At 52.3% G+C, this 17,341-nt stretch overlaps 9 protein-coding genes across 9 annotated transcripts; 3 read left to right on the top strand and 6 right to left on the bottom strand.

The window, feature by feature from the left end:
• Positions 1–52: 52 nt before the first annotated feature.
• Positions 53–1,438, top strand: APUU_71100A (fungal specific transcription factor domain-containing protein; the record flags this gene model as incomplete). The annotated part of the gene is made up of 1 exon (XM_041696047.1): positions 53–1,438. The coding sequence occupies one exon, from the start codon at positions 53–55 to the stop codon at positions 1,436–1,438; it is 1,386 nt and encodes a 461-aa protein (XP_041561716.1).
• An 861-nt stretch (positions 1,439–2,299) lies between these two features.
• APUU_71099S (zinc-dependent alcohol dehydrogenase) lies at positions 2,300–3,583 on the bottom strand (the record flags this gene model as incomplete). Its single annotated transcript, XM_041696045.1, has 4 exons — positions 2,300–3,069; positions 3,126–3,282; positions 3,336–3,384; positions 3,456–3,583. The coding sequence occupies 4 exons, from the start codon at positions 3,581–3,583 to the stop codon at positions 2,300–2,302; spliced, it is 1,104 nt and encodes a 367-aa protein (XP_041561715.1).
• A 439-nt stretch (positions 3,584–4,022) lies between these two features.
• On the top strand, positions 4,023–4,909 carry APUU_71098A (uncharacterized protein; the record flags this gene model as incomplete). Its single annotated transcript, XM_041696044.1, has 3 exons — positions 4,023–4,221; positions 4,293–4,759; positions 4,826–4,909. 3 exons carry the CDS (start codon positions 4,023–4,025, stop codon positions 4,907–4,909), a joined length of 750 nt encoding a protein of 249 aa, XP_041561714.1.
• Positions 4,910–5,593: 684 nt separating this feature from the next.
• Positions 5,594–7,237, bottom strand: APUU_71097S (flavin-containing monooxygenase; the record flags this gene model as incomplete). The annotated part of the gene is made up of 1 exon (XM_041696043.1): positions 5,594–7,237. The coding sequence occupies one exon, from the start codon at positions 7,235–7,237 to the stop codon at positions 5,594–5,596; it is 1,644 nt and encodes a 547-aa protein (XP_041561713.1).
• Positions 7,238–7,701: 464 nt separating this feature from the next.
• APUU_71096S (sugar porter family MFS transporter) lies at positions 7,702–9,256 on the bottom strand (the record flags this gene model as incomplete). The annotated part of the gene is made up of 2 exons (XM_041696042.1): positions 7,702–9,141; positions 9,206–9,256. The coding sequence occupies 2 exons, from the start codon at positions 9,254–9,256 to the stop codon at positions 7,702–7,704; spliced, it is 1,491 nt and encodes a 496-aa protein (XP_041561712.1).
• Positions 9,257–9,768: 512 nt separating this feature from the next.
• On the bottom strand, positions 9,769–12,410 carry APUU_71095S (fungal specific transcription factor domain-containing protein; the record flags this gene model as incomplete). The annotated part of the gene is made up of 7 exons (XM_041696041.1): positions 9,769–10,455; positions 10,521–10,686; positions 10,740–10,895; positions 10,940–11,100; positions 11,145–11,196; positions 11,242–11,374; positions 11,420–12,410. 7 exons carry the CDS (start codon positions 12,408–12,410, stop codon positions 9,769–9,771), a joined length of 2,346 nt encoding a protein of 781 aa, XP_041561711.1.
• A 180-nt stretch (positions 12,411–12,590) lies between these two features.
• APUU_71094S (enoyl-CoA hydratase/isomerase family protein) lies at positions 12,591–13,489 on the bottom strand (the record flags this gene model as incomplete). Its single annotated transcript, XM_041696040.1, has 2 exons — positions 12,591–13,177; positions 13,273–13,489. The coding sequence occupies 2 exons, from the start codon at positions 13,487–13,489 to the stop codon at positions 12,591–12,593; spliced, it is 804 nt and encodes a 267-aa protein (XP_041561710.1).
• Positions 13,490–13,843: 354 nt separating this feature from the next.
• APUU_71093A (carbon-nitrogen hydrolase family protein) lies at positions 13,844–14,984 on the top strand (the record flags this gene model as incomplete). The annotated part of the gene is made up of 2 exons (XM_041696039.1): positions 13,844–14,336; positions 14,398–14,984. 2 exons carry the CDS (start codon positions 13,844–13,846, stop codon positions 14,982–14,984), a joined length of 1,080 nt encoding a protein of 359 aa, XP_041561709.1.
• A 202-nt stretch (positions 14,985–15,186) lies between these two features.
• Positions 15,187–17,283, bottom strand: APUU_71092S (uncharacterized protein; the record flags this gene model as incomplete). The annotated part of the gene is made up of 1 exon (XM_041696038.1): positions 15,187–17,283. One exon carries the CDS (start codon positions 17,281–17,283, stop codon positions 15,187–15,189), a length of 2,097 nt encoding a protein of 698 aa, XP_041561708.1.
• Between the last annotated feature and the right edge of the window lie 58 nt (positions 17,284–17,341).

Raw genomic sequence — 17,341 nt, 5'->3', positions numbered from 1 at the left:
ACGTTTTGTCTGTCTAGTACGCTGCTTACATCCCCAGATCCGGGAATTGACGATGCCTCATTATGTACACCCAACTACGTCTGCGGAACACGAAGAAATGACACCAGCTGGCATTCAGAGAGTGACCAACTTCCCGTTCTCAGAGAGACCAGGGCGTTTGAAGATATCGCGGAAGTCGCTGCTGTCGATTCTCCCTGACCGTGCTACTGTGGGAGTGTTCATTCAGATTTATCTTGATACCATCGAACAGGCTTATTCAGTCCTCCACCAGCCTTCTTTTGAATCGGAAACGTCGAAATTCTGGGATGACGCCTCCGCCGTGAGTGATAGCTGGCTCGCGCTGCTCTTTGCTGTGCTCTCCCTGGGATGCCACGCATATAACGCAACAGCCCATGGAAAGCAACAACCCTACCCTGGCCTGGATGTGCAGCTGTTAGATGCATCTGAAGCCTGCCTGAAGATGACGCCCTTGATGTATCATCCCGACAAATCCAATATCCAGACTCTCTATCTGATGGTCATATTCAAACAGCTTGACCGTATGTCGTGCCACCAAACCGGTGCCTGCTGGCCACTCACCGGCCTGATTGTCCGTCTTGCAATGATGCTTGGTATACACGCGGACCACCCTGGGAATGATGCCTTGCCAGACGGGGAAATCCAACACCGCAAAGATCTCTGGGGTTCGATTATCCTCCTAGAAATGCGCCAGTCTCTAGTATCAGGAATGCCGCTCCTCCTGCAAGTGACAGACTTCGGTAGAATAGAACTGGTCAGCGACGACCCCACGAAAAGAAGCTTCTATAATTCAATCCCACTACTCACCCAGGTCCTATCTACACTCGACCTCAACAGAAACCAGCTCGAGCACGATAAAGTCCTCGAATACGATCTCCAGCTCAGACAACTGCTCAAAGACCCCAACCTGGCCCTCGATTCCCCATCAAACAGCTACCCAGCCCGCCTCCTCTTCAACGTCTTCTACAGACGCCTCCTCCTCGCCCTCCACACAAGCTTCGCTCAGGAACCACGCGCCTGGACCCGATATCCCGTCTCGTACTGGTCCACGCTAGACAGCTGCCTCGGCCTCCTAGCCATACAGCGTGAGCTGTGCGAGGACACCACTGATAAAAGGAAAAACGAGAACAAGGAATCCGGCCACCTGATGGCCTGGTTCGCAGGGCTGTTTAGAGAGGATTTCTTCACAGCGGCCATGACGCTCTGCCACCACCTTGTCAAGGCGAACTCGCCGCTTGAACCCTCTGCTTCGACGGGCTGTTTTTGCCAGCAACAGGCCAGGGATACGATTCTGAAGACGCTTGTTTCGTGCAGTGGGCTTTGGGAAGCGGAGGAGGGATTGTCGGTGTGCCATCGGGAGGCGTCGAGGGTGATGAGGTCCGTTATTGACTATCTAAGGGTGCAGTTTTCGTGCGACTGAGGTATTTAGAAGGTTATTTATATTATTTCATTTATATTGATGATGCTGTAGTGGAAACTGAACTTTGTAACTATTGTATAACTATGAACCGCACTACTCCTCCCACTTCATTGTCTATAACTGGCCCTTCTCCAGTCCTGTTTGACGCAGAAAGATCGGCTATCATCTCGCTGTAATCTCATGCCAGCTTTGAATCACTCTCAACATCCAGATTACGATGGAAGCTGTTGAAGACAAAACAGACAAAGTAACTTCAGCAGAAAGTCCTCATGGCTTTCCCACGCTCGCCCATCCTCCCCAGCTGGAAAAATCAACTCAGAGAAACTCACAGTCTGGTACGGGTCGCAAACGGCGAGTACTCACACGTCCTTTTCGATAACGATGATTTTGATTATAGCGTCATGCTTATCTAACTTGAAAAAGTACTTATGCTTCACGGCTTGGCCAGCCGGCACTGCAGAATCTTTGATTCTTTTATTCTCTATAACTAAGCTAAATACCCTGTGCTCCGGCTATGACAATCAACAGTCATTAGACAGTACGCATCTACAATCAGGAAGCATTTGGCGAGCAGACCAAGCGGGGTGCGCTGGTTTTGCATCTCTAAGCTTGCGCTTTGACATTCCTATAAATTGCCACAGCACCGAGGCAATCATGCTTCCCAGGAAGATAAACATCTGACCGAAGGCAGTATGAGGCTACATCTGCGTATGTAGAGCCCATTTTTGATCTGACTTCAGGAATGAGCTTGGTAATGAGATATTCATGAAGTTGCTCCGTCTTCGGGGGAAATTCTTCGAAACTCGAACATCTGGGTTCATGAATAGTCGTTTCCATGAAATATAGTAGACAATTAAGCACTCAAGCCAAGTCTACAACCACCCTTCCGCTGAGCTGACCACGATGCATTTCCTCAAAAACCTCCGTCAATTTTTCCAGCTTCTCTGTTCGAACATGAGGCTTTACGACCCCACGGGCAACAAATTCCAGCACTTCAAGGGCGTCGCGTCGATTTCCAACCGCGGATCCCTCGATCGAAAGCTGCTTGAACACAAGGGGGGCCGGACTTGCTGTCTCAATGGGCACTAAATCGCCCTCAGGGATCCCTACACAAACCAGGGAGCCATTAAATCGCAGCATAGGAATTGCCTGCGCGTACGCGGCGTTGGATGCTGTGCAAACAATTACAGCATGGGCACCATGACCTCCTGTTAGGGATTTGACATGCTCGGCGATAGCAGCGCCGTTATCATCCTTCGGAAACTGGGTCACGGCCACAAATGCTTCTGCACCGCTTGTTTTCACAAGGTCGGCCTTGCTACCATGGTCGACTCCAATTATACGTAGCCCCATGCCACGACTTCCGATCTGGGTCGCGAGATGTCCGAGACCACCTCCCGCCCCTGAGATCACGACGAAGTCACCGGGCTGTGCTTTGCTTCGCTTGAGACCCGCATATACCGTGACACCGGCGCAAAGCATAGGTGCCGCCAGCTCGGAGGGAACACTCCTTGGAATTGGGGTCACATAATCAATAGGCCCAAGAACATACTGCTGGAAGGTACCGGGCGTATAATAGCCTGATATCCTTCCATGTAGGCAGAGGCCGTCGGACCCGGAAAGACAAGGCACTTGGACGCTTCTGTCAGTAGTTATATAAATATACACAGCTCCAGAGTCAACGCACAGCATGTTCCACAGACAGCAGAAACCCATTTGACCCCAACGCGGTCTCCCACTTTGACTTGCGAAGTCTCGCATCCAGGTCCAAGTTTCACAGCTACACCAACACCCTCGTGGCCCCCGACCTGCCCCTCCTGGGTTGGGAATGGCAGCGCCCTCCACTGAAATTTGGCAATTTGTCAGACGTATTCCAAGTGTGACACCATGTACTCACAGAATTTGTCATTACACCAAAATCCGAGTGGCAGACGCCGGAATGAGTCCTGGCAGTCCAGAAATTAGTGGTCATCAACGGAGACAATCAAACCGATAGGATGAGAGTGTCAATGCTAACAGATTAATCAGAACCTGGCCAAATCCCGGCTGCGGCGTTTGGACCAGTTTCATACTGGTCGATACAGATCCAGGTTTGTCATAGACGGCAGCCTTGTGCTGCTTTGGAATTTCGACTGGAGACGACATGACTCGGGTTATAGCAGTATTTCAAACGTAGCTTGGGAGTGACCACAATTCATTACGGGGAGACGACCAGAGTATTAATGTATCTGTTATTTTGGCGGAGGAAATGGCGTTGCTCCTGCTCATCATTCTTTTTTCGGATGTGCGAGTCGCACTGCATGGATACGCTGGAATGATCCCCAATCGTCCCGCTCCAGTTCGCACAAGTTCCACAAGGCCCGCGGTTCCGCAATCTCGGTCGTTGCCAGCAGATTAAACTACAGTTTAGACCAGGCAGCAGTGGCAAAAGCGTCCGGAAACATGGGGTAAAGTGCGGGGAACGAAGTCTCTCGTCTTTCCTCGGTCTTTGCAGTCTGAGCAATCCAACACGCCTCCCTTCCTACGCACTGTACAGCTCGGAAATTTGCAGACCTCGTCAACAGCCAAAGACACTCTTCTTTCAATGGGGCCCCGAGAGTCGTCCAGTAGAGCAGCATCGACCAAACCGTGGTCCTCCGGCCGGGTATTGACCCCCTCCCAGCGAGAGCGAAAACGCTACAAGGACCGGGTGTCCAAGCAAGAGAAACAGGGAAAAGAAAATGAGACTCTCAAGCATCTCCAGAGCCAGGTTGTGGCACTCCAGAATGCCCTTCAATCTCACAGTCGGTACTCTAACGGACCCTCCTACCCAAGAAAGCGTGTCTTCTTACTTACTCTGAAAGACTTGCTGCAGGGATACTTCCGGTGCCGATGTCTCCAGATGAGTCCGTAAACAGCTGCCTGTTGTCTCCACCCACTCTTGATACACCCTTACAGGGGCAGCCTTGCACAGTGCTGGCCTCCCCTGCTGCTCCCTTCAACTCACAAAAGCTGCCAGCGTCTTTTACAGACGGACTGTCGACCACTTGGCCAGCAATCCCTCCTTCCCTACAAGCGAGTGACAGTTATACGATACTTGAATTTTCGGACAAAGTGCTGCGGGAACCATCACAGTTCAGTATCCTAGACATCTGCTCCGATGCCCAACTCAATCAAGATGCCATTATCCGCGGGGTCCTCGAGGGCTGGCACTTTATGGAGAACAGGGCATATTCGTGCCCGCTGTGGAAGATCATCAGCCAAATTGACGAGCTGATCTTCATGCAAAGTGGGATCTTGACACGGCTAGCAATGCTCAGCACCATCCTCAAGATGCTGATGGTAGGCATACCCTACTTGACAAGCAAGTCGCATCGCATGCATACTAGTATGTTAACGCCCGCCCAGGCAGTGGTGTACGAAAACAACTTTGGCGAAATTCCATCGTGGTATCGACCGAGGTTTGTACATCTCCTGATCTATGACCGTTGAATAAACGGATTCATCGTGCTTATTACTACCGAAAAAGGCCCTCCCAGCTTCAGTTTCCTCACCGTGCTACGGCGGACTACTTTGCTTGGTAAATCCATCCCCCCCCCCCTGATATTGGGCTCTATGTGTCATTGCAACGAAATAACCAGGTATTTGTTTGTGCATCTAGGCCTGGGTTCCGCGAACGCCTGGTATTTTCAAATTGCGAGATCCTAACAGATAGATTCTTCAAGTACTTTGCCTCCTGCTTTCGCTTATCGTGGTCCCATCCAATCAGTAATGCCTACAACGTTGACCCTGGGGGCCAATTATATTCCTTCTCTGAGGCATTCAATGTGCATTTGGTAGACCTTTCAAGATGGACGATGTGCAAGGCTTTCTTTTCTTCATTTCCCACTTTGGAAGAAGACATGCTTCCTGAGAATCCGATATCGTCTGCCCATCTCCCACTGTCTCACGATAACCCACTATCTATGTTGTCCACTTAGTTCTTCCCTTCCGCTTTTTGGAAGCGCGATGTTTGGTGTTTAGAGTCTCAATTCACACAGGAAATATTCCCTTATAAGATACCAACAAAGTTGTAATTTGTAGCGCACTCTTTCGCATTTACCCAACTAAAGTGAGAGTATCGGCCAGACACTAACTTGGAAATATCGTACATGTCCTTAACAGAGCATGTAGACATCATGCTTTCCAAAAACCATAAAAGTCCTCCTGAAGAACCCGCGCACATTTGTCTCGATAGGTGGGAAGACCGCCAAGGTAGTTCAGCGACTGAACTGGCTTGCCCGGAATATTGGATCCCATATACCACGATTCAGCCAACGGCAAAAGTGTCATGTTTGTAATCGCATTGACCTCGTCATTCCAAGCACTCTCAGCTTCGGGAGTAGCGACGACACTCTGGACTTTTTCCTTCTCCATCTTGCTAATCAAGTTTGCGATCCAGTCTCCCTGAAGCTCGATCAGAGAGGGCCCATTTGCAAAAGCAGTTGGCGCCTGAAGGCTATATGGGAGGAACATGTTTGGAAACCCGCTAATGGCCATGCCGAGATAGGTGGACATGCCGTCTTTCCAGCGTTCGTCGAGACCAACTCCGTTGTTGTCTCTGAGACCCATGCGCAGCAGGCCCCCAGTTACTGCATCAAATCCAGTTGCCACGGCGATGATATCGACTTCGTGGATCCTTCCGTCGGAGGTGGCAATCCCAGTAGGTGTGACCGCGACAATCGGGTGGCTCTTCGTATCAACAATATGGACATTCGACTTGTTGAACTGCTCGTAGAAGTCCTGTTCGAGAGATGGTCGTTTGGCTCCAAATGGGTGTGGGGGCTCTAATGGAGCCAAAAGGTCTCGCTTCTTAGGATCATGGATTCTCTCGCGTGTCTTCCGGGCCCAGAAGTCGTATGCCTCGCGGTTGGCAGAAAGGCTGGTAACGAAGTCCTGGTAGTTGTTTTGCCAGAGTCTAAACCCGCCCAGTTGATAGAGGCTCTCCCAGAACGCCTGCCTCTCCTCTTCGGAAGCATCAAACGTATTCTTGGGGGTTGGCTGGTAATCTAGCCCGCCAAAGGTTGCCGCACACTCGGCCAGATAGCTTGTATACCCCCTTTTGTCTTTCGCCTGCTGACTCGCATCCAATTCCTGCTGCCTCATGGGTAGGCAGAGGTTTGGCGTCCTCTGGAAGAGAAACGCTTCTTCCGCGACCTTGGCCCACTCTTGGAAAATCTGGATGCCTGTCGAGCCTGTTCCAATGACTGCCACTTTCTTCCCTCTAACGTTGACTTCTTCTGTTTCCGGCCAGTGAGCCGAGTGGTAAATCGTCCCCTGGAACGAGTGCAGCCCTTTCCAATCTGGCAAGTACGATTTCGAAGCAAAGCCCACGGCCACAATCAGATACTTGGCCGTCGCAACCTTCCCATCAGCAGTTCGAACCGTCCATCGATCGGCCGACGGATCGAACGTGCCCCCGTTGACCATAGACTCAAACAGACAATCCTTCCGCACACCCAGCACGCGATCAACATGGTCAAAGTAGGCCTTTATTTCCTTCTGGCCAGGGTATAGCTCCGTCCAAGTCCAGGACTGCCACACCTTGGGCAATGAATATGCGTACAGGGGGATTGGACAGTCGACTCTTGCACCCGGGTAGCGGTTATTGTTCCATGTTCCGCCAATGTCGGCCTCTGCTTCGAATACTTTGACGTTCAGCCCCAGCTCGTCGCGTAGCTTGTGGAGGAGGTAGATGCCGGAAAACCCTGAGCCAACAATCAGAGCATCCAGGTTCAAGGTGCAATGGCTGTCGGGGTTTGAAGCTTGCGCTGCCTGCATTCTGTATGTTTCCGTGATGCGATGATTCTAAGATGTGCACCCTGGAGTCAAGTACTCCGATAGAGGACAAGAAACTGCGATATTTATACTCTTTCGGGCCCGTAGATCCTGCTGAACTGGGATGCGCTGGGGGTCCTGATATCCGATCGCCCGAGGCGTAGTGCGACTCGCACCTCTACAGTGCGACTGAGCTCGAACTTAAGTTGATAGATGGTGGGTCTGGTCCTCCAATGGAGCGGCAATCGTCGCGAGGATATTAGCATTCTGTTATTCAAGGAAGTTGGTGCAATGTCCCGAAATACTTAATGGTCTAGATTACAGAATGGCTAAGCGCTGCAAAAATATATCCATATTTCAAAACGGCATGTTTCACCAACGACGAAAAAGAGCCTTTAAATATATTTAGACGAGCCAAATCCAGTATTTAGTATTTATTCTTCTTAAACGCGGGTTTCTCAAAGCAATCAAGACTCCAACTCCTTCTCCCTCGTCCTCTCTCCATCCGCACATTCAACACCCACAGAAGAAACAGCAACCTCATCGCCAAACAACCTCGCAACCTCCTCCAACGACAACCCCTTCGTCTCGGGAAAAAACACCGCAAAGACCACCGCACAAACAACCGTAAACGCCATCATAATAAGATAAAACCGAAACCCAATCGTCTCAAACGCCGTCGGCGCAGCCTCCAGCAGCGTTAGCGACCCCACAAACAAACCCGCAACCGAGACAGCAAACCCCTTCGCGCGGAGGTGCGTGGGCCAGATCTCCGACGCATAGACATACGTCGACGCATCCATGCAGGTCGCGTAGAAGGTTAGATGCAGATACAGGAAGAACACGCCCGCCGAGTTCCCGGGCTTGTTATCGGTTCCTCCGTAGAGAGCGACCATTATGCCTGCGCCGAGCAGCGAGACCGCGCACCCGGCTAGACCCGTCGTCATGAGCCATTTGCGGCCGACGTAGTCGAGCAGGATGGCGTTGAAGATGTTGCAGACTAGACCTTCTGTTAGCCAGCCTGCTGAGAGGGCGAGGCTGGCTGCGGGGCCGTGGCCGAGGGAGCTGTATAGGGTTGGGCCGTAGTTGTTTATGACGGTTGTTCCTGTGAGCTGGCCGGCTAGTAAGGTTGTGAAGCCGATGAGGGTTCTGCGGCGGTAATGGGGGACTGTGAGGAGGGATAGCCAGGAGGAGGGGAGGTCACGCTCGAATTCGAGCTGGGAGCGGATTTGATGGAATTGGCGATGGGCTTCTGAGCCATTTGGGTCGTTTGTGTCGCGGTAGATTCGTTCCAGGGTGGCTTTTGCCTGGAGGAGCTTGTCTTTCTCGACGAGCCATCGAGGGGACTCGGGGATAAAGAGGATACCGGCCCCAAGGGCAAGAGGTGGGAAGCACTGCAGCGCAAGAGGGGGACGCCACTGCGCCCCGGCCACATTCACAAAGTAGAAGCCGTACCCAACCCACGCGGACAGCGAGTATCCAGCCAGGATGGAGACTCCGTGTAGACCAACAAGGAGACCTCGCGAGTGTGACGGGGCAACCTCACTCTGCCACAGCGGAACCAACATAACAAGTCCGCCAATGCCAAAGCCAGTAATGAATCGCGCAACAAGGAACATGGCGATATGCACAGATCCAGCCTGCAGGGCACCCCCAATAACAGCAACAACCGTTGCTATAAAGATCGCCTTACATCGTCCGCACTTGTCGGCCAGGAATCCAAACACCAGAGTCCCAAAGAGCCCTCCAGCCTGGAAGAGTCCATTTATGGCACCCTGTAACGCGGCGGAGTTGCTTGCAGTGTCGAGGCCAAAGTAGGCGAGGAACGAGGGTTGGCCCAGCGTAGAGCCGATGATTGCTGCTGAATAGCCATACGCGAGGCTGCCCAGCGTGGCAAAGGCAATTATCTCCGGCCGCGTTAGCACTCTAACTATTCACAGTGTCCAAGGAGGATTTCGCTCTCTAACATACCAGCAGGTTGTACCCTGTGATGGGTTTCCCACCCCATTTGAAAGCGACCATGTTGATACCTTGCCGGCTGGATATACAAACAAAATACACCAGCCTCCGAGCTACGAACCTACATATTTATACACTCTCATGATCAGCGAAGCAGCAGATAGTTCACGCTGCACCGTCGATCAAGCATTTGGAGTGGGACTGCATGGGCCAATCGTAACCCCGTATTTACCAGGCTTTCAAGGGTAATGCTCACCCGGAATGCGGGGAAGCGGATCATACGTATCAGTATTCAATACGATTAGGGACAGATAAAGTGCTTCGGTGTACCCTAGATAGGATACTGCTTTCCCGGATCTACGGTGCATCCAAAGTTTATTCTATAATCTTCCTTAGGTCTCCTTTGCAGCTGGCGATAATCACGTCTTTCGTGCCTTTATCTGCGGATACTGCTCACCCGAATCACTCCCTGCAGTGCATACCAGAGTAATTGGTATATCTTATTCTAATAAAGCAGTATTAGTGATACAGAATGCCCACTCAGCTCGAAAGACACCATTCTATCCCAGTCCACTCTAAACCCCATCCTGGACTGGCCACAATGCCTCGGGAATCCCAACCCACTGGTCCTGAAAGGGGTATTGAGAAAGAGCACTTGTGACCCACGGGTCCGCCTGTGCGCTACTATCAAATCCACCACCTAGTCCCTCTACTGCATTCAAGCTTGCTAGCCAGTCGGTGTCGTTGAGGTCGAGGCCTAGATAAGTAGGGTCACTAAAGTCGCCGAAGTCACAGAAGGAAAGATCTCGTGGTTGTACACCCGAGGCTCCTTGAAATGGCATATCGAGTCCAGTATCTGTACTGCCCCCAAGTGTCCAATACTGCGGTGCTGGCTCTAGTGGCTGCAGTGACGGCGTCGGCGGCGCACCATTACACGCAGACATGCTCGTATCCTCAATCTCCTTCGACGGCGTTTGAGATCGCATATTCCCATCTCCGTTCCCATTCCCATCATCCTCGTGCTCCCTCGATGATAATAGTGTAGGATCAGTAATAAGCCACTCCCTCGCCAAAAGCCTAACCGCGCGCAGGGCCCGCCGACTCCACATCCAGGCTAGGGCCATTTGCTCCAGGGCGAGGATGCAAATGCGCAGACACCGCTGGGCCGATCGCCGAATCTCTTCGTCTGGCGATGCAGCGCCCATGAGGTGGATTACGGCGGCGCTGAATGTGTTTACCACTGTGACGACGGGTGTGAGGCGCTAGAAGGGGAGTGTTAGATGGATGTGCGTAGGATGGGAATAACAGGTTACAGGTAAGTTCTGACCAGGGTATAGTGGACTTGGTATGTCTTCAAGATTCGGGATATGGTTGTTGCTGATTTACGACATGCTTCGAGGTGGGTGTCGGCTTCTTCTACTTCCTGTGACGGTACGTGGCGGTGGCGGATGAGTGGGCGATGGAGTTGGATTTGCAGGACGTGGAATTGAATGCTAAAGTAGATGATGAGTGGCAGTAATCAAAGTGAAGGTATCTGGTCACTCACTGCAGCTGGTAGATATGCGGGCAAGAGGGTGTCCTGGGTGACGAGGGCAAACGCAGGTGGCTTGGAAGGGAGTTGTAGAAAGTATTAAATGCCACGTCTGCCCGCGCAACAATCTTCTCAGCCTCTGGCTCGCTGACGCGGTGTCCGGGGGCGTATCTATTCAGGTGAGCTACTGGTATAGAGGAAGGCAGCTGACGCACATTGTCTCTAGGGCTTCTGATATCATGCTGAGATGGTCGCAGGAGTATCTCATCGCAGTTATCGTCCGCGTATGTGCACCAAGCATAGAATCATCCTGTTTTCCTTCAGGAAGCCATGGTTCGAACTCGACTTCTGGTTCAAGCTTTGGCTTCTGGCATGTCTGGCCGAGTTAGTCTGGTCTTGTATACTAATGGCGGTACTCACAATATCAGACAGCCTCGTAGTTCCAGGCCGGCCCAGTCCAATACAGTAAAGCCTAGGATATGTAAGTAAGATCACGCATTGACAGTAAAAGACGCACTTATCCAGCTTGTAGCATCCCCACCAAGTGATTCTCCTGACTTCGGCGTCCTGCTCTGAAATCATTCCAGCCGCAACCCAGGAAGCACAATCTAGATTGAGGCCCAAATTGTACGCCATCCTTGTCGCCATTCCTACTTGAATCAGAACATGCCACCAGCTCTTGATACATAACATACCTATATACAGCCATCCCAGGGACTCCTTATTCTCCGACATCCATCGCAACGAGAGCAGACTCGCCGCTTGCACTGTCGTCGTGGTGGGCGCCTCACACTCATGCTGAAGCAGGATCTTCGCCTGCTCTGCGAACCGATTTCCAGCGGAATGAGGATCCTCAGGGTCTGAACGGACCTCAACGCGATCCGAGTATCGCGACGACAGCGCGAATATGGCAAACAGGAGCACCGGCGAGCAGAACTTGCCCCTGCCGCCGTTTCGATAGTCAGACATGAATGACCCTTTATGAATCATATAGAGCCAGGGATTCTGCCATCGCCAATACAGGCCCAGCAAGTGGTCTTGCAACCCCTGTGGCACATCCACTGCCCTGCATAGTAGACCTGCCGTTGCCAGTCCGATCTCCTGGAACTCTTGGATGGGTCGAGTGGTCTCGTTGTATATAGGGCCGTGGAGGAGGTGGTAGTTGCTCTGGGCTCCAAAGTATCGCAGCTGTCCGTCCTCGCCGATGTTTAGTCTCCCCGCGCGCTGGGTTAGTTCCTCGATGGGGTCTCGCAGGTCGGAGCTCTTGGTCTCTACGAGGTTATTGGGAGGGGAATTAGGTTCACCATCAGCTGTAGCGGCATTTTCCCGTCCAGTTTCTAAGCGCGAGACCTTTCCCCCAAGTTCGACGAGCTGCCTCTCCAAGACAGCGATATGGGCCTGCAGCGACTGCACATAGCGTTTGCTGGGGGGTCTATCGGAGTTAGCAAGAGTGAGAAACAATTCGCCAGGAGACGTGCTTTCGTTTATTTTCGCCGCGGGGGTATTGGCAGGGACTGTTCTTCTGCAGACATGAGCCACATTTGGGCTGTCCTCCGTCACACTGTTATCAGCATCAGCATCAGCCTCGGAAGCCGGCATGACAGTCGAGCCTACTCGTGTTCGTTTGGCGCGGCACTGCTCGCAGGCGAGCGATACCCTTTTGCGGGGGTTTGGTCTGTCGGTCATTTTCTGTCAAGCAGTGGAATGCAGAAGGTCTGCTCTACTTGGAAGAAGAAAGGCCAGGGCTTCCCCGCATTACGCGTATTATAACAGGAATACCACGACCCACGGTGCATTGGCCAATTGGCAGTCTAAGATACGCCGAATTGCAGCTTATCTTACGGGGCTTACCGTACCTGCAACTAACTAGAGCTTGCTGTGCCATCGCGGCTCTCTCTTCTCAGCGAACGCCCGCAGTCCCTCGACCAGATTCGGCCCTTCATACAGCGTCGCACTCCAACGAGCTTCAAACAACCGACTCGCCTCATCAACCCCCAGCGCCTCCCATCCCAGCTTCAGCCCTTCCCTTGTAACAATCACCGCGTCGGGACTGTTGGCCGCAATCGCCTTTGCATACTCCACCGCCACGCCAACCACATCCCTCCCCTCCCCAACAACCTCATTACAGATCCCCCATTTCTCAAATTCCTCCGCACTCACAGCCCTCCCGGTCAGCGCAAACTCCGTCGCCCGCTGCCGTCCAGCAGTCCTCACAATCCGGGGCAACACGCCCGCCAGTGCCGTCACACCGCGTTTCACCTCCGGGAGGGCGAATGTTGCAGAGACGCATGCGATAACAAGGTCGCAGTTCACGGCCATCTCGCAGCCCCCGCCGTACGCTATCCCATTAACGGCGGCGATGATGGGCTTCTTCCCCTGGCGCTGCGAGATGCCTCCGAAGCCGGTTGGGGGGAGTTGGAGTCTGTGCCCGGTTTGGGCGGTTTTCATCCATTCTTTAACGTTAATGTTAACATCAGTACACACGGCTATATTTAGATACATGATTCCAAGTGCAGTTCTAACAGGGATAACGGAGTAATCAACATACCGTTAAGGTCGGCCCCCGCACAAAAAGCGCGTCCCACGCCGCTGATGATAGCGACACGGAGAGCGGGCTCGTTGTCGAACCACTGGAAAACGGCGTCGAGGTCGCGGCTGTCCTGTTGGGAAAGAGAGTTGAGTTTTTTTGGTCGATTGATGAGGACGAGGAGTACTCCTGGCGCGGGGGACGAAGTTATTAGGTTTGCTGATTTGGGGACCTGCATTGTGGTCTGATACTCCAGGGCACGTACGAACGGCTGATGGTCTGGAGATAACATTTAAATTATGAGTTACGTTTTACGAATCTGGTTGTTAACCAGTCCTCCGGGTACTGCATACCCGGTTGTAGGTCTCGTAGTAACTACTAACTAGTGATTCTCCACACTTTCTGGTAAGATCTTACAATTGCTTGATTCTGCATCATTGATTGGCAGATATCCCTGATCTCCAATTCCCACCGGCAAATACTTAACCGAAGGAGTACAGTATATTTTGATATCAATACTTAGAATACAAATAGCAAGCCATCCTTCCCAAGAAACTAATCAATAAGATATCCCACTTACCACGTATCCAACATGTCCATCCGCCAATGGAAAGCCGCCATCTGCCAATCCGAACCCTGCTGGTTCGACAAAGCCGCCGCAATCACCAAATCGCTGCATCTCATCTCCGAAGCAAAACAAAACGGCGCTTCCCTCATCGCCTTCAGCGAGGTCTGGGTCCCGGGATACCCAAATTTCCTCTGGTCGGGAAATTACAAAGAGAACATCCCGCTCGTGCAGAAATACATGGCAAACAGTATCTCCGCCTACGGGGAGGAGATGCTAGCTATCCGCCAGGCTGCCGCGAAACACAGTATATATATTGTCTTTGGGTTCAGTGAGCGCGTTGGCTCGAGTCTGTACCTTGCCCAGGTCATGATCGGGCCGGATGGGAATATCCTCCTGCATAGAAGGAAAACGAAGCCTACGCATGTTGAACGAACGCTGTTTGGAGATGCAACGGGCGATTCTCTCACCACCGTCGTGGATACACCGCTAGGTCGTATTGGGATGTTGAACTGCTGGGGTAGGGCCAAGGACAGGACCATATCTATATTTTCAGTCATTTGCTAACCCGGTTGATGTAGAACACCTCCAGCCGCTCCTGAAATACCACACCTACTCGCAAGGCGAACAAGTGCACATCGCGGCCTGGCCCTTCAACGGCGAATACAGCGGCGGCCCCGAGCCCTACTCCGTCTCCCGCGAAGCCAACGAAGTAACCGCAAGTCGGATGTACGCATTAGAAGGCGGGGTGTTCGTGCTGTGCACAAACCAGGTGTTATCAGCCGCCGGGGCCAAACTCAACAGCGAAGGCCAGGCCGGCGCATCAAAGGGCAGCTTCATGCTCAGCGGCGGCGGCGGGTGCGCTTCTGTCTTTGGGCCTGATGGGAGACAACTCACCGAGGCTGCGGATCCGAACTTTGATGGCCTGATTTATTGCGATATTGACCTAGATCAGATTGATTATGCGAAGCATTTGACGGACCCCGTTGGACATTATTCGCGCCCGGATCTGTTGAGGCTTCTTGTTGATGACCAGCCGAAGCACCATGTGGTTAGGGTTAATCCGGATGGGCCTACGGAGACCACTTATGCTGCTGCGGATAGTGGGAGGACTTTGTTGTCTACTCATCTGTCGCTGGATGTATTGCTTGCTGAGGAGGGTAAATAATAAAATAAGTCTGCCGAACGGTGGTACGGTGTTCATGTAATTGTGCGGATGACACCGTTGAAAGCTATAATTACAATTCTGGTCAGGTCTGTTAAATATATAATATTCAATTGGATATCTCAACGAAATACAACCTCTATACACAACCTCTATATACAACCGTTTACACAGTTAAGCAACACAGCTAGAATGAAGTGAGTTCCTACACTGGATATCTCCTCCGCCAGTAAAACCGCCTCAGGATCCGGAGTCTATCATCCCGATTGCCACACTCCTCAGCAGCAGATATAGCCTTCAAAACCTGAGGGGCGAACACCTCGAATGGAATCTTCTGGGCCTCAATTCCACGTAGCAAAGAGATGGATGTGTCGCTCGAGGCGGCTTCATTGTGTACAGCGGCGACAAGCGGACAGTTCCCCTGCGTATCTTGAAAACAGGGGTTCGCACCGCGATCTACCAACAGGCCAATAGTTCCGTCTCTAAAATATGTGGCTTGATGGTGCAGGGTCGACAGTAATAGAGTCTGGCCGTCTTTATCGAGTGTGTTGATTTCCAAGCCCTCCCCAAGTAGGAAGTCCAGACTGATTTCTGCCCGCTCCACGTAGTGGTTGGTGACAACCCGGCGTAGAAGTTGGTATCGCAGCTCCGGAGACCGAGGGGAAATGTCAAGTCCGCGAGAGATGAGATGTTGCAACAGGGGGATGTTGGCAGCTGTAACGGCAGAGCATGTGGTGATAATCTCAGTTTCCTCTCCAGCTCGAGGGAGACAACCGGCCTGCACTAAAACATCGAGTACCGCGCCCTTGGCTTCTGCAAGGACATTTGCAGATCCCCTGCCCTCTTCTAGCTGGAACCCGTTTTTCCAGATATCGACACGCCCATCAATGAGCATCCGGACTGATTTTGCGTTGCCTGCTCGCACCGCCTCTGCCGCCAGATATTCCAGCGTAGGGCTGAAGGGAGTACATTCCAGTGCTCCACGATCCAGTAACGCCTTCAGGATAGGCTCGTATGCAACGGCGTCACATAGTATCTTATTGTCCCTTGCATTGGCCATTGCGAAAGATATGTTGGCACCACGTTCCAACAATAATGTGACAATATCCGTCCAGCCCCCTTTTACTGCGCATGAAAGGGGGCTCGCTGGAGCATCTCGATCTGGGAGGTAGGCGCGATACCGCATCCCATTGACATTGGCACCGTGTGAGAGAAGCATCCGCACGATATCCAAATAGCCAAAGGAAGAAGCATATGCCAAGGGTGTCCAGTATCGATCAAAAGCATCGCCACGTTCGAGATACCCGCGAACAGGAACGGAATTCACTTCCCAATCTAGCCCTATAACTTCGGCCAACAGGTCACTCAACCCACAGGCAGCTGCCGCACAAGCAACTGTCGTCAGCTCTGCCTGGTTCTGTGCAGAACGGGGGTAATCGAAATGCCGGATGAGAAGCTTCAGCGTTTCGGCGCGTTGATATCTCGCACACGCCATCAGCATTTGCATGTTCGGCAGCGCCTCATAATCAAGCAGGCACTGGACTGTTTCTACACACCCACCCGCTGCAGCCACCGCGAGGGTTGAATGCCGAAAGCGGTCCTGGTGATCCACATCTGCGTGTTTCTCAAGTAAAGCCCTGACTATCTCCGTATGCCCGGCTCGGGAAGCCAGATGAAGCGGCGTAGCGTGATTATAACCAACAGCCTCAACATCAGCCCCGTGGCTCAGCAGGACTTTGCAAATAGAAAGAAATCCAGACTCTGCAGCAACCGCTAATGCCGTCCGGCCCTCGAGGCCCCTCGAGTCTATATCCGCCCCGTAGCTTAATAGTGGTTGAATAACAGATTCATGTCCATACTGAGCCGCAAGCGTCAAAGGCGTCCCGATGATTTCACGCTCTACCGCTCCCAGTAGGTCAAGCCTGTCTCTCCAGTCAAGATACTGATTAAGATCAACCTCAGCGTCAGCCCCATGTCGATGTTCGCACAGCAGCTTAACGATCGCGTCCTGTCCATAAGCCGCAGCGACCGGCAGCAGCACAGAGTCCAGCCGCGAACCAGCCGCGAGAAGCTTCGGAAATGTCTGTTCTACACCGCGGACAGCCACCCAGAGAAGGGCATTCGAATTCCGGGATCCTTGCGCGGCATTGGCCCTGTGGACGGTGGCTTTGTACAGCTCGGCAGTTAACAGCCGATGGAAGTGGCGATTCGCACGGGAAAGGGCATTGATTTCGTATTCGTAGTCCAGGAAATCAGTAACGTGGAGGATGATTTCCGGGGGGAGAGATGACAGTCCTTGCATGTTGATGCCGCAGAGAAAAAGGAGAAGAGGGAGAACTGTGTCGTGGTGGCGGTTGTGG

This window comes from Aspergillus puulaauensis, chromosome 7, assembly GCF_016861865.1.
Source record: "Aspergillus puulaauensis MK2 DNA, chromosome 7, nearly complete sequence".
Taxonomy (NCBI): Eukaryota; Fungi; Ascomycota; class Eurotiomycetes; order Eurotiales; family Aspergillaceae; genus Aspergillus; species Aspergillus puulaauensis.
Note: the sequence above shows the minus strand (reverse complement) of the source record. Positions and strands in the feature narration are given on the sequence as shown.